At 44.7% G+C, this 21,991-nt stretch overlaps 1 protein-coding gene across 3 annotated transcripts in view; it reads right to left on the minus strand.

Moving 5' to 3' along the window:
• Positions 1–21,991, minus strand: part of OTOA (otoancorin) — a 48,496-nt gene that overhangs the window by 12,643 nt on the left and 13,862 nt on the right. For 2 of the 3 annotated variants that reach the window (XM_069485974.1, XM_069485976.1), the window contains 13 exons: positions 20,183–20,322; positions 18,983–19,106; positions 16,333–16,548; positions 15,759–15,926; positions 14,867–15,007; positions 13,305–13,363; positions 13,008–13,125; positions 11,054–11,127; positions 8,467–8,602; positions 7,333–7,523; positions 4,752–4,845; positions 3,158–3,287; positions 1,501–1,688 (listed from right to left, as the gene is read on the minus strand). In XM_069485974.1, the coding sequence (XP_069342075.1) occupies positions 1,501–1,688; positions 3,158–3,287; positions 4,752–4,845; positions 7,333–7,523; positions 8,467–8,602; positions 11,054–11,127; positions 13,008–13,125; positions 13,305–13,363; positions 14,867–15,007; positions 15,759–15,926; positions 16,333–16,548; positions 18,983–19,106; positions 20,183–20,322 (1,779 nt within the window). Of the gene's footprint in view, positions 1–1,500; positions 1,689–3,157; positions 3,288–4,751; positions 4,846–7,332; positions 7,524–8,466; positions 8,603–11,053; positions 11,128–13,007; positions 13,126–13,304; positions 13,364–14,866; positions 15,008–15,758; positions 15,927–16,332; positions 16,549–18,982; positions 19,169–20,178; positions 20,323–21,991 lie in introns of all 3 variants that reach the window. The other variant, XM_069485973.1, reaches the window with a different exon arrangement.

The raw sequence follows: 21,991 nt of genomic DNA on the forward strand, positions 1-21,991 counted from the left end.
AGTTATCCCTTAGTATTCACTAGGGATTGGTTCCAGGACCCCACAGGTATCAAAATTCACGGATGCTCAAGTCCTTTATATAAAATGTTGTGTTCACATGTAACCTACACACATCCTCCAATATACTTTCAATCATCTCTAGACTATTTATAATACCCAATACAATGCAAATGCTATGTAAATAGTTTTTATGCTATATTGGAGTTTTTTTGGTTTTGGTTTTGGTTTTTGAGACAGGGTCTCACTCTCTTGCCTGGGCTAGAGTGCAGTGACATCATCAGAGCTCACTGCAGCCTCAAACTTCTGGACTCAGCCTCCCCAACAGCTGGGACTACAGGCATGTGCCACCATGCCTTGCTTATTTTCTCTTTCTCTTTCCCTTTTTTTCTTTTTTCTTTTTTGTAGAGATGGGGTCTCACTGTATTGGTCAGGCTGGTCTCAAACTCCTGCCTCAGCCTCCCAAAATGCTAAGATTACAGAAATGAGCCACCACACTTGGCCTGTTTTTTATTTCCTTGTTGCTGTTGTTGTATTTTTATTTGGGGGGGGGGGGTCCAAATATTTCCGATCTGTGGTTGACTGCATCTGCAGATGCAGAACCCGTGAACTGAGAAGTCTAACTGTATTACACAGCTATTTAAAATACTGACATAGATTTATATTTCTGATATAGAAAAATATGTACTCTGTACTGTTGGGTGTGAAAAGCCAGTTGTTGAATAATAGGTGAGGGTGACACCACTTTTTGTCCCAGATATGTGAAGATACATGAAATATATAACTATATTTTATATACATACACAGAAGTCTGGGTAGTTTCAGATGAATAGACCAAAATCAATACTGCTTATCTCTCAGTAAAAAATTATGACTAATTTTCTTCTTTATAATTTTCTGACTTTTCTACAATAAACTTGAATTATTTATATAAAAAATAGTTATAAATATAATATTAAGAAACGTAATTTTTTTAACCCCCTGAAGGTAACTAGATACCCCACAACTACCTGAGCAGTTAAAACAAGCCACTCAAAGGGACCTTTTTAATGATGGCAAACTACTTCCAGTGCTCTTTACTGCTTTCTGCCGTGTTTCAAATGAATTTGCAAGAGACGCTAAGAAAAGCTACTGCGGGCAGCAGCTGCAGTTCTCCCAGCGAAGGAAGACAGGCACAGTTCCTGAGAAGCAGCGTGGTCACAGCCATCAGAACATCCACAGAGCTTGCCTTACTGAGCACCTGCTAGACGCCACGACACATCTCCTCCTGTTCTCTGCCACGGCCCTAAGAGGGAAGAACTGGTTCTCTCCCCGTTTCTCAGACGAGGAGATCACAACCACATCACTGAGCTGATGCAGTGAAATTTCAACAAGATAATGTATGTGAAAATTCCTCGAGGAGAGCTCAATGTGCAGAAATGCTGATCTGGTTTTTGGTGAGTGGTTTTTTGTTTTTTTTTTCCTTCTGTTTAATGTTTGATCCCTAAGGTGGGCTTCACCTACCTGTACTGCCTTCTCCTTCAGGGCCAGCAGCTGAGGCAGGCTGAAACCCTTCACAGCCCCCAGCAGCTCCACGCTTCTGATGAATGTGTCTTCCTCCATGCAGAGCAGGCCCTCCGGGGCCCAGCAGGCGTTGGCTTCAGCCAACTTGAAGACATCGTCTGAAGAAGGAGCTAGGACTCCATGGCAACCTGAAGAAAGGGGAGATGCAGGGAAGGAACAGAGGAAAGAATTTCAGGAAATGTTAGTCTGTTTCTTTGTTGAAATGAATAATATTCTTTGCCAGTTAGATGTATTTGCAAGAGGCAGTATAACGTAGAAGTTAAAAGCAGAGACCCAGGGACCCGTATAAATCCCACATCTGCCATTTCTTGCTAATTACCTGGTAACAAAATCATGGAAATTCCAGCTTTTTGCACATCCACATGCACAAAGTAGAAGCTTTGCAACATTATAACTGGACTATAAACCCCGTGAGGCCAATAAGAGCTGGTGGTAAACAGTCCTGACTTTAGATTCAAATCCAAAACTATTCAGCCTCTCTGTACTCGGTTTCTTTGTCTATAAAATGGGGATAAAATCACCACCTAGGATGACTGTGAAAATTAAATGTGTTATATATAAAGCCCTTAGGACAGTGCCAGGCATACAAAAAGCACTCAATTCATGTTAGCCATTAGCCAACCACGCCGGCCTCTACTTACCACTCCTCTCTCACTCCTTTCACCCTCCCTCTGTCCGGAAGACTCTAATTCCAAGTATACACGTGGCCCACTCCATACTCCCTTGGGTCTTCATTCAAATGTCACATTCTCAATGAGATCTTCCTTAATGGTTCTCTTTTCATATGACAACCCCCCTCCTGACACTCCGGACCTCTTTCCTTTGCTTATTTTCCTTCTTGGCATTTATCATACAACATACTATAAGCATGTATTTTACTTATGTGTGGAATCTAATGTCTGCTTACTCCCCATTTGAAAGTAAGCTTTGTGAAGGCAGGGATTTCTGTCTGTTTTGTTCACACAGTCAGTGCTCAATAAATATTTGTTGAATGAATGAAACAGTCAGCACTAACTGTCAACTATTATTTATTCTATTGGGTCTGATTAACTTTGTTTCCTGATAGCTGGCACAAGTCCACACTTAGTGGGTGCACAGTCATGATGATAAAAAATATCTAACACTATCGAGCAGTTCCTACACGCCAGGCACTGTTGTGAACATGTTTACAGGTTTAAACCTATTAATCCTCACAATAACCCATCAAGGTAGAGACTTTCATTATCCCCATTTTACAGAGGATGAAAACTGAGGCACAGAGAGGGTAAAAAGCTTACCCAAAGTCACACAGCCACTAAGTGGCAGGCTCAGGAGTCCCATCCCTGAAATGTGTAGCCACTAATCCATGTTGGTCCTTTAAGCCAATCCTATTGAAGTCTTTGTTGCACATATTCGCTCATTACACCCAGGTGAGGCATGTGGGACATGATTCCAAATCACGTTACAAAGATGTAATTCTTTTGCCCGTGGATTTTTGCCATTCTATTGCTTTGCAAACATTTCATCCAGTCCCCTGGACAAAGAGGCCTCTGGATGTCAAAGACTCAGCCCAAAACTGCCACCCTGGCACAGGCTCGGATACCCCAGGAACGCTCACCAGGAATGGCATCAGAGGTGGGGCTCTCGTCACTGCTGTTCCGAACAGATTCAAAGACAGCCCAGAGGAATTCCTTAGGGGGCGGCGTCCCGGCCAACTTGGAAGCTGTTTGTTGAAGAGTATCAGGAAACTGCATGGGTTAGAGAAGATGAAAGAAGAGGGACAAATACTAATTAAAGCACATTAAGATTTAAATCAGAGTTTAAATCATAACACTACTTACTGCCTCAGTTTTTTTATAGCAGCTTCTCACATAAATTTAATCTCTAGTCCAACAAATGTGATCTCCATAAAGAATCCTATAAAAGGATGCTCAACCTCAATAATAATCCAATAAATGCTAAATAACATAAGCATATGTCACTTTTTACCCATCAGATTGTCAAAAATAAAATAAAGTGGTAATACTTAATGCTGGCCAAGATGTGCACTCATTTGTCTGTGGGACTGTTAAATGATGCATCATCACCAGAGCAAGCTGATAATATTCACAAAAATGTAGTTGCGCCTACCCCTTTTTGGTTTGGTGTTTTAAAATTTTAATATTTATCATTAAAAGGAGGTAAAGAAGGGTTATCTCTGGATTCTGGGTAGAGACCAGCAACTGGGGGGGTTGGGTTCCCATGGAGAAGGTGCCGTTTCTCAATTAGAACTAACGCACTTTGTCAAGACTTGGGATATTATTGGGAGACCTGCCCATGAGCCCAGAGAATTCATCAAGCTCTGCATATAGCTACGAGGCACTGTGTCCCGCCTGCCCAAAGAGTCAGCACCTCAGTTTATGTAGTTCCTGGTTCTATTCTCATCTTCAGCATTAGGGTCAGGCCCTACATGGCTGGCCTACTTCCTGCCACTTTGAAGCTTGGTCATGTGACTTGCTCAGGCCATTGGAATGTGGCAAAAAGGACAGCATGTCATTTTCCAGCCCTAGCCATAAGGAAAATTGTACTTATCCATCCCCTTTTTCTGGAATTTCAAACCTTCACGCGAGAAGCAGCAGCTCCAGACAGCCTCGGCCCCAGTGACCCATAAATCAGTTAGCAAGAACTAAATGCTTATTGTTATATACCAGTGAGATTGTGTGGCTTTGTTATGCAGCAAAAAATGACTGATTTGTGCTCTGCGTGTCTCATGGCCTAGACTGTTTAACTCTCAGAGAGTTACTTCAAGTAGAGTTCTGTGCCCAAAGCTGATGTACAATAAAGACTAGTTTTTGGATTAAATGTGTTTTCATGTGTGATTGCATACACTGGACATACACATGCATGTGCATAGGGCACTGGTGGGTGTGAGGGCGGACATGCGTGTGAGATGTACGCAGATGGCAGAGTGGTAGTTAAATGACAGCTCCCAGGCTGCACCCATCTGCCTGGAACACCACAAGAATGGCCCATAGTTCATTTAGCTGCTGCCTCATTCCGTTTCCCTGAAGCTTGTGCATCCTGACATGGAGCTGGAAACATCTGAGCCCTCTGAGACAGAGAAGAAGGTTCTAGAATCACAGATTGGCAGCAAACCGAATGGTGTGTTACTGACCACACTTTCTCTCCCCTTTAAACTCCTTCAGCCCTCTTAATACAGGGCACAGAGGTACCTTTGTGGCAATAGGGCTTAATTCATCTGCTGAGAAAAGTACTAGAAAGGGTCCCAAGTCCTTTGTAGTCTCAGCTGTCCAGTTCTGAGGAAGTCTAAAAAGAGACAATAAACAGTAAAATGAAAAACTATGCTATGGTGGACATCTGTTGCCCTTTGCCCTCAAATCCTTTCTTTCAGGAATAGACTATCTTCATAGTTGGAGACGCTGTCAATCACAGAGACCCACTTCCCTGACCAAGAAAATCATGTGATGTAGGCTGACCAATCAGTCATCCCTGGGAATTTTGATGGAACCACCAGAGAAGCTCTCTTTTTTCTGGTGTCTCTCACCATAGCAAGGATATTGGAAGATATTCCTGTCACTAAGTGGAGAAAATAAAGGCCACACCAAGGAACACAAAGCTGAGGGATGGGAGGAACATATTCCTGATGACATCATTTGAGATCCCGGATCCAGCCATGCCTGAAATCCATACCTGTAGTTTTCCATTACATTCCATTTCTGAACTCAATAAATTCGCATTTTTTTTAGTTTGGTGTTATTTTAAAATTTTTATATTTATCACTAAAAGGAGGTAAAGAAGGGTTATCTCTGGATTCTGGGTAAATTGAATTATTGAGTTTCTGTCATTTACATCAGATTGTTTCCTTCCTCCCCTTGTTCAATAGAAGAATAACGACACACTTGTTTCTTTTAAATTACCATAAGTCTTCTCCTACAGCAAGAAAAAAACTTTCCTCTTGAACTTGGCAAGATAACAGCACTGACCCAGAATTCACTGTTATTTTTATACAAACTATAAATATCTACAGCAAAGTATGCCACACTATCTTTGGTGACATCTCTAGAAAAGGTCTTCCCAATTAGCAGTGAGAGCCCCTCTCGAGGACCAAGGCAAACCATCCCTGGTCAAACAGCCTCCACTCTTATTTCTTTGATAAAGATATTATACCACTAGACTGGAAGGTCCATGAGGGTGGGAACCACGCCTATCTTAATAACCACTGTGCCTTCAGTCTTAGTAGTAAAACAGCTGTCACATATTCAGCTCTACGTGCCAGACACTGTTGTAAGTCCTTTACCTGTATGAACTCGCTTAATCGTCACAGCCACCCAGTGGGGACTATTACTGTCCCTATTCCACAGATGCAAAAATTAAACTTCAAAAAGATTAAGTAACTTTTCCCAAGCCACACAGACAGTAAATGATAGAAGCAAATTCTTAAACCAAAGAGTCTGGTCCTAAATCCATGCTCTTAAACGCTGTATAACAGTACAGTGCCCAGGACACAATCATTACTCAGAAAACTGTTGTCTAAACACTGACTGATGACTAGGTTCTACTCATATATCTCATCTAACCTCAGAGAACTCTACATGGGAAAGAAAAGCTAGTTCTGTTTTCCCCCAAGGAGCTCTCAATCACCCAGAGGTGACAGTGTCTTTATTATTTGCATAATCATTATTATTATTCCATAACAAAAATAATAATACTGTGGAACAGCAGAAACTCTCATTCATTGCTGGTGGAAATGCAAAACGATACAGCCACTTTGGAAGACATTTTGGTGTTTTCTCACAAAAGTAAACACACTTTCACTACATAATCCAGCAATCACGTTCTTTGGTATTTAACCAAAGGATTTGAAAGTTTATTTCCACACAAAAACCTGCATATGGATATTTAGAGCAGCTTTATCCACAATTGCCAAAACTTGGAAGCAACAAAGATGTCCTTCAGTAGGTAAATGGATAAATAAACTGTGGTACATCCAGACAATGAAATATTATTCAGCACTAAAAAGAAATGAGCCATCAAGCCAAGAAAAGACATGGGGAAAACTTAAATGCATATTACTAAGTGCAAGAAGCCAATCTGAAAAGGCTACACACTGTATAATTCCAGCTATATGATATTCTGGAAAAGGCAAAACAATCAGTGGTTTCCAGGGATTAGGAGTGAAGGGGAAATAAACAGACAGAGCACAGAGGATTTCCAGGGCAGTGAAACTATCCTCTATGATATTATCATGGTGAATACATGTCATTACACACTTGTCTGAACCCATAGAACGTACAACACCAAGAGTGAACTGTAATGTGAACTATGGACTTTGGGTGATAATGACAATGTAATGACAATAATGTTAAAGGAGGTTCATCAGTTGCAATAAATGGTGGCAGATGTTGACAATGGGGAGGTTACCCATGTATGGGAACAGGGGGATATGGGAAATCTCTGTACCTTCCTCTCAATTTTGCCGTGAGGCTAAAACTATTCTAAAAAATAGTCTTTAAATAATAATCATAATAATACCACTACTTTGCATGTGTAAAGTGCTATCTTTTCAAAACTCTTTTCCTTCATATGCCAAGTTGCATTGGTGACAACCTTGTGAGACCTTCGGGGCAGCTACTATGGACCCCACTTTACAGGAAATCTGAAGCCAAAAGAAAAAGGGTCACTTTCAGAATAAGGGTAAGTATTTAATCACATCCTAAGCTGGAGGCCAGGAGGGAAGGTTGGGTGCCCCTTCGCCTGGCACATCCCCCGCAGCCATGCCCGGCCCCTCCTCACCCATACTGTTCCAGCAGCCTGCGCCTCACCGCAGCCTTCTGCTCTGGGCTCAGGTCTGGGCAGTCTCTGAGGCCGTGCAGGGCAGGGGGCCAAGCCCTGGGGGAGATGCCTCTGTCGATAATGGTTGCTGGCAAATGACACAGCAGGTTCCCCATGATGTCCACGGTGTACTCATCAGCAATGGAGTCACCCTGAAAGCAACCAGTGGAGCTGATGGGCAGATCTAGCAGAACTCAAGATCATGATCGCTTAAAAACACTTCCCAACCCCCTATCTCTTAAAGGTTCTGGGATCTGAACTGCCTACCCTGCCATGGGCTACTAGAGATGTAGCGGGGCCTGACCTTCCCCCAGAGATGCAGGCCCCAGGAATCCGGGAAACCCTGACTTGGCACATGATGAGCCCTCAGTAAACAAGGGCTGCTGTCTACATATTATTCTGAGGATATTCCAGAGAGAATCCACCATTATAATATTAGTACAACTGCAATAAAACCAGAACTTCAAAGTTTGTGTGACACTAGAAAGCCTTTAAAACTCCTTCTCAAAATGACAAAAATAGCTGACATGTATTGTGTGCTTACTATGTGCGGGGCACTGTCCTGAGTGTCTACAGGTCTCAATACATTCATCTTCAAAGTGACTGTAAGAAATAAGCACTATTATCCACTTTTTAGAGATAAAGAGACTGCCAACTAGTGGCAAGGCTGGGATTCACATGGGCCTTGCATTAAACAGGACATTGCCCATTTCATGCCCTCAATAACTCCATGAGGGTTTGCTATTGCACACACCTTGCAGATGGGGAGACTTAGGTCCAGGGTGGGGAAGTGACTTGCCCTAAGCCACATAACCAGTCACTGGCAGAAGCATGTCTACAACCCAGTCTCTGTGTACTGTGCTCTCTCCAGTCCTCCAGAGTGGCCTCCCTGCTTCAGGCCCTGGGATGAGAGTCTCCAGGACCAACAGCCAAGACTGACCCAACCAGCAGCTTCAGAGCCAGCTCTGAGACCCACAACTCAGACTTCCCACCATCACAACAGGCTCAAGATCCCAGCCAGATCCCCAGGATGTGTCTCTCCAGGATGGCCACAAACACCCAGAGGGGAAGGGACACCAGGAAGAGTTTCCTTACCAGGCACTGCTGCACTTTTCTGAGGACTGAAGTCTTTTTGTGGGAATCTAAAACCAAGGAGTCCAACCGACTCTTCCCCAGGCTAATCAGAAAGGGCACACACTGGGAGGCCGGGACAGAAGCCAGGTAGCTGGCCCTGGAGAGAGATGGGGAGGATGAGAGGAAGAAAACAGTGGCTGTGCTATATCTCCCCCGAAATCAGGGTCCACATGCCCAAGAGCTCTTCACAAGGATGTTCTTTAAATGTTTGTTCTCCCCAGTGATGCTGTGGCTCCCTGTGGCATATAGCAAGCCTCCCACTCATCATGCTCCTCTTCTATGGTAGGAATCAAGCTTCTCATGATGCTCTTCTTCTATGCCCCAGCATCACTGATCAGAAAATGGCATTTCCATAAAAATGCTAATTCATGGACTGGTTGAGGGGAGATGAAAAAAAAGAAAAGAAAAAGTAGAGAAGAAAGTGACAAAGAGGAGAGAGAATAAAATAGAAAGCAAGGAAGAAAGATGAGAAAAAGAGAGTAGAAAGAGAAATGACTCCCAATTCTGTCATCTCCAGCCCAGACCTCTGCCACAAGCCCTGATCATGTATTCACAACAGGGATAATGTCACCCTCAAGAAGGAGAAACTGGTTCTAGGGGAAGGGGGTGTGAAAAAAATCTTAGTTATGACAATGACTTGTGACCCACCAAAGCTCAACCCTACTTAACAAAATCTTTTTCCTTAGTACATAATGTCTTTCATTAGAAATTACAATTTTTCTCCTTAGGGAGAAAATGAAATAATGAAATAAGGGTTGAGAAAAACTGCACGAGACCCATGCAGCCTACTCATCCTCACCACTTGACTATTCCAAACAAAGCCAGATTCAACATCTTCCCCAAACATGTTCTTCCTCCTCCATGCTATCTCAGAATCCTTTTTTACTTTCAAAATCCATCATTGCTATCTCCTTAATATTACTGAAATATGCTTTTGCCTCTCCATTCCCAGTACCACTGTCTTGTTTATTTCTTCATTCATTCATCCAGCAAATATCTACAAAGCATCTGCTGTGTCAGGCACAGTTCTAGGCACCAAATATAGTCATGAACAAGGGGTCCCTGCCTTGACAGTGCTCAATTCTAGTAGGGAGAAGAAACATGCTTGAAGCTCTGACTCGGTGGGGGGGGGGGGGGCAAGGGCAATATATATAACCGAAACATTTGTACCCCCATAATATGCTGAAATAAAAAATAAAAAAAAGAAACATAGATACCATAAAATAGGTATTTTCAGCTAATAATAAATGTAAGGGAAAAGATAAAATGGCTCTGTAACAGAGCATGATGGTGGCCCCTTCTAAGGCAGCACAATTTGGGCCGAGACATGGCAGAGTGGAAGTGGCCAGCCATGCCAAGACCTAGGTTACTGAAATAATCTTCCACCGTCTCCCTCCTTCCACTCAGGCCCCCTGCATTCCATTCTCTACATGGACAGTGGCAATGATCTTTCCTGATCTTTCTGAAACTTAAATCTGATGGCTGTACCCAGAATATAAGTGAAACATTTCAGGGAGGCACAAAAAGACCTATATGATCTGGCGTCCCTTACTTCTTGGGCCTTCTCTCTCCTACCTACTAAAGTTTTTTCTTTACCTTGAATATGAAGCTGGGAAAACGTAACCGTGGACCTGCCAGGAGTACCAAGGAGAAAGAATTTGCCTGACAGTGAGGCCAACAGGGGAAAGCTTGGACAAGAGACAGATGACATCATTTGAACCCCAAGATCTGCGCAGTCGCGCGGGAGCACTTCCGGTCTGCGCCCCGCCCCCTTCACTGACAGGCGGCCCAAGCCCCAGCCCCGCCCAGCTTCGCGGTTGATTGGTCCAGAAGCCCAATCGGTCGGAGGCTTTTACGGCTGCAGCTGCGGCATGCCGGAAAGTGAGCCCCTAGAGCCGGCTATGCCTGAAATGCGCCCCTGGACTTCCCATTACCTGAACCAAAAATTCCCTTTTATTGCCTAAGCCAGTTTGAGTTCTGTTGCTTTCAACCAAATATCAACTTGATATTACAAATCACTCATCTATTTCCCCCTCCATGAGATTGTAAGTGCTCATAAGAGGAAAATTTAACTGTATCTGAAAACTAGCACACAGAAAGTACTCATTAAACATTTTTTTGAATGAATGAAGACAATAATAGCAAAAGAAGGTAGAGGAAAATAAAGAAGGAGAAAAGGAGAGAGACAGCGTCCAGACCATGCTTGACCATAGCAAGAGAAATCACCCAGGTCTGATTCCCCTGGAGCCTGGTCCCGCCGCGGGGGCGAGGCCAGCCCAGACAGGAGCTGCTTCACCGACACTGATTCAGGCTTGGGTTGCTTTCCCTTTGGTTTTTGAATAACAAGAAAAGCAGGAGGGTCCTTCTGAAATATCTATGTGAGGCTCAGAATTTAAATCCTGGTTCTCAAGGGCTTAACTGTCTAAGACCCTCTCTCCAATCTGCCTCTGGTTCCTCACGAAAACCCAGAGGGAGAGAATCACTTCGGCGTGGGTGATTCACACCAATATTACTGCTGAACCAGAAAGGGGAGCTGATGTTCACTTACGGGAGCGCAGCCAAGAGGAAAAGCGGCATAGACAACCTGGAAACTTCCCAGTATTTCCACGCCAAACAATTAGCCTGAAAGATTAAGCCATTCTAGTTCTAGAAATTCAGTCCAACAATAGTAAGAACAAACAGAGATAGTGCTTTCTGCATGCCAGGCACTTTTCTATGTGCTTTATATATGTTCACTTATGTAATAGAGCAGCCTAAGATGCAGGTACCACTAACTGTGCCCAGTTTATGGATGAGGAAACTGAGGCAAAACAATACGAACTCAAAAATTTGAGTATGAGAATACTCATCACAATTTTGTCTACAACTGCAAGAAAGTGAGATATAACTTTAATGTTCCTCAGTAGGGGATTGGTTAAGTACATTATGGTATATCCATACAATGGAATACTATGCAACTACTTTGTTGTAATAAGGTAGATTTACATATACTAACAAAAAATGATATCTATGCCATTTATATATATATATAAAGTTAAACAGAGCAGTCTGTATAATATGAGCTCATATGTGTTTTCTATATCACATGTAAATGTGTTTTATATATACCAAAAAAAAATCTCAAAGTCAATAGCAAACTTTTCCCTGCAGTTACCTCTAGAACAGACTTGCTCAATCTTCACACTCCGGACACTTTGGACCAGATAATTCTTTGTTGTTGGGGGATGTCTTGTACACTATAGGATGTTGAGCAGCATCTCTGGCCTCTACCCACTAGATGCCCATAGTCCCCCCCCCAGTTATGACAAACAAAAGTGTCACTAGTCATGGCCAAAAGTCCCCAAGGAGGCAAAATGGTACCCTGCTGGGAACCACTGCTTTAGGGAGAAATTGGAGAAATTTTACTTTCTCTGTTTTTTTTAATAATAATGTATTTTCAGTAAAAACATAATAAAGGCAAATTTCCTAACTGGTATTTGAAGGTTCTGAGAACTAGAAGTCTAAGGAATTACCTATGTAGGGGCAACTCTCACTGCTCGAACATGTAGATCTTCCTTAAAGTGGGTCTGACCTCCATCCATTGCTCAGTTATTGGCTTCCCTTCCTGGGCAGGACTTTTAATTCAGTTCAATGGTTCTCTCCAGGGAACTGATTAGAAATGCAAATCTCAGGCCTCACCCCTCTCCGACTATATGGGAAACTCTGGGATTGGAGCCCCCAGTCTGTGTTTTAACAGCCTTCCAGATGACGCTGATGCTGATGCAAGCTCAAGTTTGAGAACCACTGACAGAACTATTTGTTCTATTATTACGGGGCTTCCTTAAAACTTTGCATATTCCTCCAGTGATCTCAAAGGATTATACACCGAGCAGTATGCTTCCTGGTGCTCAGGGAGAGAATCCGCTCTTTGGAAACTTTTCATTCAGGTCTGAAACACAAGGCCAGAGCTGAGAAGGTGGCTCGTCCATCCGTTTGCTCACCTGCTCAGGACTCTGTGTGCCAACAGTTCACACTCAAAGCTCAAACTCTCCGAGGCCCATTTTTACTAGCTCAGATACATGAAAAATCAGTTACTGCTTCTAGCCTCCTCGAAGGGTTAAACAGCCTCCATGACCTTTTGAAAAATAAGTTTTAAATGAAAAAGGAAATGTTCTTAGAGTATTTTACCCCTGGAAAGGGTAGGAATATTAGGTGAGGGATTACCTTCAGTCGCAGCAGAACATAATTATAAACATGCAAAACGGTACACCTTAAAAATATATTTTTTAAGGTTCAAATTTGAGTATGGGACAACCAATCTGTTGAAACTTTGGCTGTAGAGATGTGGGTATTTGGAGCTTTTTGAAAAGAAACTGGAGAAAACCTGGCTCAGTATTTGACACCAAGCCATCCTTGCATCTGAATAATTCTGGCATAAATATCTTTAGGCGCCACAGCCAATCCAGGCCCAGTGGCTGGGGTAGGGAGAGAGAGTTAAAAGCAGGATCCTGTTTTGACGGCACCTGATATGGTGAAAGCAGGAAGAGGTTGTTCTCAAAATACCGGAAATGGGCCAGAAAAGAGTCGGTGTTCATGGCATCAATGTGCGAGCACGTCACGCCTTTGACCAGCTGCCCAGCACTAGAAAACAAAACAAGGGACTCGGGAGAAGAATAGGGTGGGGAGGAGAGAGAAAAGAAAGAGCAAGAGAAGGCAGATTTGATCTGACACAGGCTACTCTCCCTCCTGGGCAATTGGGCTTCTCTGGCAGAAGGCTCCAAAGGGCCTCTTGGCTCCCAGGCCGAGCTACACTCTCCTACCTCAGGAGCTCCCCGGGCCTCCTGGTGGTCTTTAACAGAAGCTCATACAGGAACAGGGCCTGAGGGAAGAGAAGGCTTGTCAGTGCGGATGGCGCACTCACTGGGTGCCCAGCGCGGGAGGCCCTGCAAGGAAGGCACTGTGACTCCATTTTACAGATGCAGAAGTGGAGGCTCAACAGCTGTGACTTACCCAGGAGCACACAATTGCTAAATGGCAGAGCCAGGATTTGAACCGGTGTCAGAGTAATTCCAAAGCCCTGGCTCTCACCCTCCTAGTGACTCCATACACTCCAAGAGGCAAATGAGGAGCAAAGCCCTTGGCAGTAGGGCTGGACTTTCTGCGCTTTACGAAGCCCACTGACTGGTTGAGGATTCTCTGTGACCCCTATTTAAATGCCCACCTGCTAGTCCCTGAACACCAGGCACCCCAGAAAGGGAAGCGGAAGGAAGGGATGAATAGGCCAGGAAGGGCTGAAAGATGCCATCAATAAAGACCTGCGGCTGGCAGCCCACACTCCCCCCGAGCCCTCCCAGATGAGCACTCTGGGAGAATCGTGCATCGTAGGCAGGGGAGTCATTTGTTTTAAGGAACGTAACTTTACAGAAGCCCTAACTTGCAGATGCAATCAAGTACTACATTTATCTATTTTATAGACTCTGAAACTTTGAACATAATTCCCCAAACAGAATAAATTATGAGCTAGCATTGAACGTGGCAGTTGAGGGCCTGGAAGCAGCATAAAAGCCCAGGTGGAAGGAGGAGCAGTAGGGGGACGTTCTGGATGCTGCGTGTGACCCCAGAGATTTCTCTGGGCACAGGGTCAAGTTCTGGGACCTTCCACTGTCTTCCCCATCTCAGAAAATGGCAATTCCGTCAACTCAGTTGCTGAGATGAAAGTATCTTGAAGTCATCGGTGGCAGGATGTCTTTTCCAAAATAAAATGATTGCCACTGTCACTAAATTTGGCGGTGGTTTGTTACCCAGCAACTGATCACCGGAACATCATCCAACCTCAAGAGACACCCTGAGAAAGAGCCCCTGGAGCAGAGAGGGATTTTTGTCTGATCTGCTCATTTCTGCATTCTCAGCTCTGTATGCAGCGGCTGGCGCGTGGTTGGTAAGGTGCTCGACAAACATTTGCTGAGTGGACGTAATGAAGGCCAATGAATGAGCAGGAAGCCAAGGACAGTTCTAAGTCAGTGCATCCATCAACCGTACTATTCTCCCCAAGTGGCCTCAGTGCTGGCAGCTTTTAATAATACACATAGTAACCGCTAATATTTCTAGCACACTGCCCAGGTGTCATATCCCACTGATCCTCATGAGACGTTATCCCCATTTTGCACATGAGCAAACTGAGGTCAGGTAAGGGGCAGTAGCTTCTCCAATAGGAGCCAGAATTCACTCTCAGCTCTTGTCTAACTTCTTCACACTATGCTATTCTGCCTTCTGGGTTTCATCACACAGAAATAAATTTCTTCTACCAAATTAACCTTAAAACAGACCATTCCCGCAAGACAGTCAAAAATCCAGGATCGATCTGTGAGCCTCGTGGGCATACCTGGCTCCTCCGAAGCTCCTTGTCCTTCAAGACTGTGGGGTTGAATGTGGGTTCCCTCCGTAAATCGAAGAGAGACACTTCTTTAAAGAAAGCCCCTGGTATCTCCACAATGCCTGAGGCAGGATCTCCTGCTTCGATCATCTGCCAAAAGTGAGAAGAAATATAATAACCACCTTGTAAAAGGTGCACTGAGCTTTGAGTAAGAGCCAGGCACTGCTTCGTGGGCAATCAAACCCATCAGACCCACGCAGCAGCCCTAGGAAGTAGAGACTGTCACTCGTCCCATTTTGCAGGTGAGAAAACTGAAACTTGAAGGGCGATTGGTTGAAAGTCACTAAGTGAGATTCAAGCCTAAGTCTGTCTTATTCAAAAACTCACACTCTTTATTTTAACCATGTGGGCTACTGCTATCTGCGAAGTGTGGGTGCTTTAGGCCAAACCCCTTAGGTTTGGTTTCTAAACACGTTTTGCAATTGGACAGAGCAGGCCTGAGAGAGCAAGATGCCCCAAGACCCCCTGCCAAGGAAGAAAGGAACACAGGCACGATTTTGGACCATGGAAGGGGCTTTCAGGAGCACTGTGAGAACTTCAGGGTTCATTTTTAGCTTTGAAAAACAAACTTTTAAAACATTATCAGATTAAGAAACCTGATTTAAGAAAAGCCTTCCAGATTAGAGTAGCAGGGAAAGGAACGGGGAAGAATTGCGGCATGAGCAGAGGGCCCTGCCTGGGAAGGACGGAAGCTGAGGCAGCAGGAGGAGGCAGAACGACCCCATACACCAGTGATAATCCCAGCCCTGAATCAATGCCCACAGTCACAGCCCAGCCACCTAACCCCCAAACCACATCCCCTGTGAGCCACGTGTCTGAGGACAAGACATCTTCCTCTTACCTTGCTAAGGACACCTTGCTGCTGGGCAGGGGACAAATCGGACACATGCTGAGAGATGGTGCTTCTCAGGGCCTGCGGGAGGTCCTTGCAGTCCATGCTGCAGAAGGCCTGGGTGCTGACCCCAGCCAGCAAGGCGCCCATCTGGCTGACGTTGTAGAAGGACGGCACCTGGGAGAGGGGCAGGCGCGCTGTGAAGCTCTGCTCTGGGCTTTCGCCCCTCAGACGGGCACCAAGCCTGCTATGGGCGACACCTTAGGGGCAAGACAGGTGCTGCCTCCACAGGCCTCCCTTCCTTCTATCAGGAAAGAGGGTCATATATCAAAACACGAGATGCGTGGTAAAGGCACTGTTGGGGGGATGACTGCGCCATCCAAGGCCATAGTACGAATATCAAAACCAGTGCCCCGTGAGACACAGCACCTTGCCCTTGGACTTCCCAGCCTCCAGAACCGTGAGAAACAAATGTCCGTTGTTTCAGGCACCCCATCCATCGTATTTTGTTATGGCAGCCTGGGCAAACTAATACGCCCTTGGGCCTCAGGCCACTAAGGAAGAGTTCAAAGCCCCAACTGACCTTCTCGTGGGCCAAGTATTTGGCAGACAAGATGATGACCTGACTCTTGGCCCAACCCGAGACCTGGTTGAGGGTGGAGATGGCACCGTGTACCGCCTCGGGGGAGAGGGATTCCAGCTGACTGAAGGTCAAACCCACAACTGCGTCCGACAAAGAGCCCAGGGTCTCGTTGAGGGTCTGGTTCTCCGTGGCAATGTCCAGGAGTTTGGCTTTGAGCTGGAGGGAGAGCAAACTGGAATGGGCATCGATAGGAAGCAGGGCGGTGGCTCCATTTGACTACATCCTGGAGGGTCAGGACCGCACAGCACCCCAGGCCTGCCCCATCGAAGCCTCTAGGCCCAGAGATGAGGAAGGTAAGGGACTCCTGCCATGCCCAGACAGCGAGTCACCCCACAGAGGACACTTCCGCCGGCCTTGGCATTCATGTGCCACAAATTCACCATGTGCTTCATTTAAATATGAATTTGTTATTAAATCAACCTTAAAGCATGGCAGAAGGAAATCTCATTCCCTTGTAACGGCACCACACTCTAGTAGCATCTGTATTCTTCTGGTGACCTTGAACCTTATATCTGTATATAGGACTGTTTTTCTTTCGTGGAATATCTAGGAGCTTTTTTGTGATAACTTATAATCTCTGTAAAAATAATTCTCAGCAGTACAGGAAAGTAAAAGTCTCCTGAAAATCCTATCTCATAAAAATAACCGTGATTAGCAATTGGGTGTGTATTTATGTTTCCAAGACTTCTTATATCTTTTTTTAAATATAGAGGCAGAACGTAGTTTGCACAGAGTTGTAACATGAACAGAAGTGCAGTTTTCTTTTCTATGTTTTTCCCTTAAAATTATTTCTTGCACATGTCTATGATCATTTTAATCATCATTTTATGACAATATGCCTTCCTAGTAATAGTCAAGTGTGTTGCCCAACTGCTTCTGGTGAGGAAGGTGATAAACTTACCTATTGCAACATGATCTCTGTACCAAAAAATGAGAACGGTTCATGTTTTAACACTTGAATTTGTACGAACCATATATTCATTTGAGACAGGTGCACAGAATGGCTCCAGGCAATATTGAAATGGCCACTAGAGGGCAGCAGAGCGAAGTACTAGAAACAGCAGTCCCAGCACCTGCGTTCTCTAAATTCAGCAACTGCCCCTTCCCTAGAGCTCAGTTTCCACGTCTTTGAAAGGAAGAGCTGGACTAGAGTGGTGGTTCTCAAACTGTAGACCTTGACCAGCAGCAGCAACCTCACCCGGGAACTTGTTAGAATTGCAAATTCTCAGGCCCCACCCGGACCTCCTGAATCACCTTGCGTGGGGCGTGGCAATCTGTATTTTAACAGAGACCCTGATGCACCGTCCAGTTTGAGATCTGCTGAGCTACATGATGCAAAGGGCTCCCTCATATATAAGTGTATCTGACTCTCTTCTTGGCTGCCATAGCTACCCCTGTGGCCTTAAAATACATTTCTTTTCTTGTGTTTGCTTGCTTGCTTAGAAGTGATTCTTTTCCTTGAAAACAAAAATACGCATTGACCAAGAGAGACGCCCATGATGTCAAATGTCAAATGTGAGTGGGGACCTTATGGTTATGTGTGGCAAACTGCTGTGCAATTATTGGTGGCTTTGTCAAAATTGTCTTCGATATTGTTCTCACATCGTCTTTTCAAATTTAAAAAAAATTGAAAAGGACCACAAGCAGTGAAGAGGAGAGGGGCAGAAGGGAAACTTGAACAGAAGAGAGAAGAAACGGAGGGGGAAGGGAGGTGAGAAACAGTCTGCGTTTGCTAATTTGTCCCGAGCCTGGTCTGAGAACTCATAATGACCCTTTGACCCGGTGTTCTCAATTCTGGCTGCGTTGGAATCACCTGAGAAGCTTTAAAATAATGCCCCACCCAGGCCACACGCCAGTGGCATCTGGCAGGGCTGTCACTAATGCAGAGCCAGGTTTGAGAACCACTGGCGGTGCCCAGCATGCTCCCCAGAGCAGCCACTTCTGTGCCACCTAGAAGCCTTTGGGAAGTGTCCTCTCTGGGGCCTACCCCAGCCAGACCTCCTAAATCAGAATCTGCCTTTCAGATCCCCAGGTGATCCGTATGCAGTTTTTTTTTGAGGGGGGGGTTGTTTTGTTTTGTTTGAGACAGAGTCTCACTCCGTTGCCTCTGCTAGAGTGTAGTGGTGTCATCATAGCTCACTGCAACTCGAACTCCTGGGCTCAAGTGATCTGGCCTCAACCTTCCGAGTAGCTGGGACTACAAGCGCGTGCCACCACATCAGGCTAATTTCTCTGTTTCTTGCAGAGATGGGGTCTCACTCTTGCTCAGGCTGCTCTTGAACTCCTGAGCTCAAGTGATCCTCCTGCCTCAGGTGTGAGCCACCGCGCCCAGCCTGTATGCACATTTAAGTTTGACACGGCGGCTCTGATTGAATTTTAATCTCTCTAAGATTTTTTTCCTTTGCTGTTTTTGTCTTTCCTTCCCATGTTACGCTCATCCCAGTATTTCAGACACTGTCTTCTGTGGCTGGACTTAGATCCTGATTAACGCTATGTGTTTTCTCTCCAAGGCCAGGCAAGGCTGTTCTCCCCCATTTCTCTGGCTGGTGAAACTGAGGCAGAGGCCCCAGGCCTAGCACCCCTTCTGCACCTTCTGAACGCCAGCCTGGAAGCCCCTCAGCTGGCTGCATTTGATCATCTGGTGAAGCAGGACTTGAGCCACCGTGGCATCCAGCAGCTCCAGGTCATCGTAGAAACAAACCAGCAGCCCCAACCTATGTGAGAAGAGAAGAGATTGTGGTGGGGGGCTCAGAGCTGGGGGCCACATCGCATTCCCCTCAGTCCAAATCAACAGAGTCATGATCACACCAGCTACCAGGTATCAGGTCTTGTGCTGAGTTTGCCAGGATTATCTCATCACAACAACCCTACAAGGCAGATGTGCTCCTTAGCCCCATTTCACAGACGGGCAAACTGAGGCTCAAAGAGATCAAATGACTTGTTCAAGGAAAGTAGTGGAGCTGGGACTTAAATCTAGATTCATCCAACTATGCCATCTCTCTTCCTGGGGCAGATAAAGGGCATAAGAAAAGAATGATGCTCTTAGCCATAGAAAATTCCCCATTTTCTATATGGATACAAGGGGTTTCTCCGCCCTGGGGGGGTTCTCTGAGGCAGAAGTCTATTTCCAGGATGCCTTCCTACCTACCCACCCAGATGATGCAAAGGTTTCAGAAGAGGGGGAAAAAATAAAGGAGGCAGAACAGTGTAGGGACAAAGGTGAGATTTGAACTCTGGTATAATAACTAAGAGCAATATATCTAGTGGTTAAGAGGATAGATTCAGACTGCCGGGAGTTTGAAGCTCAAGTCTGTGAGATGTTTAACCTCCAGAAAGTTACTTAACTTCTCTGCAAGTTTGCTGCACCTAGTTGTGCAGTGCACACCCTATACTACTGTACTATATAGAGGCAGGGTAGCCCTGCCTCTCTGAGCCTTTAATAAACAGTAGGTTTGCTTTGTTCATCATAGCACATCATAACAAATACGATAAATGAAGGAATGAGGATGACTGTGAAATATACTAAGCACTCATTCACTAATTAATACTCTTATAGAGTTAGTATGAAGACTGTTCAACTTACACAGGAGATGGTCAGAAAGCATTTGTCCCCTTATCCCCTTTATAACTCCTTTAAAAAGGGGGAAATGCCTCCTTAGGGAACACCTCCCCTCACATGCGCAGAGAAGTGGGAATACTCGGAGATGGAACAGCCACCTCCCTTCCCTCTTTTGCTACTGGGAGAAATCTGGTGCTTAGACCGATTGCAACTTGGGAAAGAGCCACTTGCCTGTGGATGGTGGAGGTGTTCCTCATGCTGAAGTTGGAAGAGCTGATCCTCTCCAGAAACGCCTGGGCCAGTTCAGGGGTGATGTCATAGACCGTATCCAGCTGCTTGGTGGCGTTGTCATAGCTGATAAACAGCCCAATCTGGTGGGCAAGGATGGGAAGATCAATGAGGGTGGAAGTGGCGGGCTGTGGCCCACCCTGGTGGTCTACGCTGTGCTCCCTCCCAGACGCTGGGATCCGCCACCTGGTTTCGCCATTGATCTCTTACTGCTCTGTAACTGCTGCCTTGGTTTCCTCTTCAACCCAACTGTTATTTAAGAAAGATTATTTTTTAATATCCAAGCACTTGGACTTTTTTTAAAAAGCTAATTCTTGCACATTTATATCTAGATTTGTTAGATTGAGGTCAGAGAATGTGGTCCATCAATTTTCGGCTTTGAAGAATCAGAATTTTTTTTAATAGATGAGCAAGTTTATAAATGGCCCTTGGGGGATGGAACAGAGTATGTGTTCTCTTTGTACTATACAAAATTTGGCACATATTCAACATTATTAAATATACTATTCAGATTCTACATATTCTTGTTCCCCTTTTGCGTACATGTCCAATGGTGTCTCGTTGAAGTCTACTACTTAGACTTCCATTTTTTCTTATGTTTCTAACAGATTTTGCAGTGTATATTTTGATGCACTGTTATTCTGTGCCTAAAGGGGTTCATAAGATTTTCTCTCCCTTGTGGATTGTAGTCCTTATCCACCTAAATTTCCCTCTTAGTGTTGGTACTCCTGCCTTCCCCCGCCTTCTCTGCATTTTTCGATAACGAAAAGTTGCAAATGGGTGCTTAATCTTAGAAATCCCCCCCAGGGGCCCAGCTTTCTAAGAATTTAAACTGTATTTACTTCCTGAAAATCACTTAACACTGGGAGAATAGGGAGGTGGGGGTGGGGATTATTACTAAGAATGAGGGTCATAAAAATTGGAAGAAGTTTAAAATACTCCCAGCCTTCTAGGTAGAAGAGATGACTCTCATTCTAACTCCAGTTTCGTAATAACCAGACATTGTTGGGTCAACTGGTGCTTGAACAAGCCAGTTATTTGATGCAAACACTTCTCTTACTGGCCAGGAGAAAGTCAGGACACATATGATAAAAAATAAAAATAAAAAGTGGGAGGCAAGCTCCAAACTCTTTATGAATGCCTCCATGTCGGCAGCATTCTTTGGAGGCTGCATTCCAGAATCATGATGCTTAAGAGAATTTAGTGTCATTGGGTCAACATCATTAGAAGAGAGACAGGTTGGCTAGTGAGTTTGGTAACCTTAGAACCTATCTATATGTTTTGCCACTGTAAACTCCAGAGTTAAAATCCAATCATTGCTCAGGCTGAAATAACTATGAATAGAAGGAGCTATAAATAGGAGTAGCTGTTAATCCATGTTGCCTTTGCTTCCAAGGACCAGAAAGTCTATAACTATTGTCCTTGGCCTTTCTTGAGTACAAAAATACCCTTTAATGATTTTTGGTTCATAACCAACATTCCCTTTATGTTATGTTTGTTCACATCAGAGCTGTCTTAGTTGTCCACAACTCTTTTTCTTTTCTTAGCTCTTCTAGACTAAAACACAGTCCTATGACTGCCCACTCGTGCCCTTATTCAAAGAATTTTCTTTAGAGGCTCAAGAGATACTGGGCTGAGGCGGACGTACAATTTCCAGGACACCTTGACCGGCTGGCTGAATATTAGAGATTTAGAGGACACCTTACCCCAAGTGTATTAGTAATGGGAACATATAAATGTACTTTTCCAACT

Source organism: Eulemur rufifrons, chromosome 14 (assembly GCF_041146395.1).
Source record: "Eulemur rufifrons isolate Redbay chromosome 14, OSU_ERuf_1, whole genome shotgun sequence".
In the NCBI taxonomy this organism is placed as follows: domain Eukaryota; kingdom Metazoa; phylum Chordata; class Mammalia; order Primates; family Lemuridae; genus Eulemur; species Eulemur rufifrons.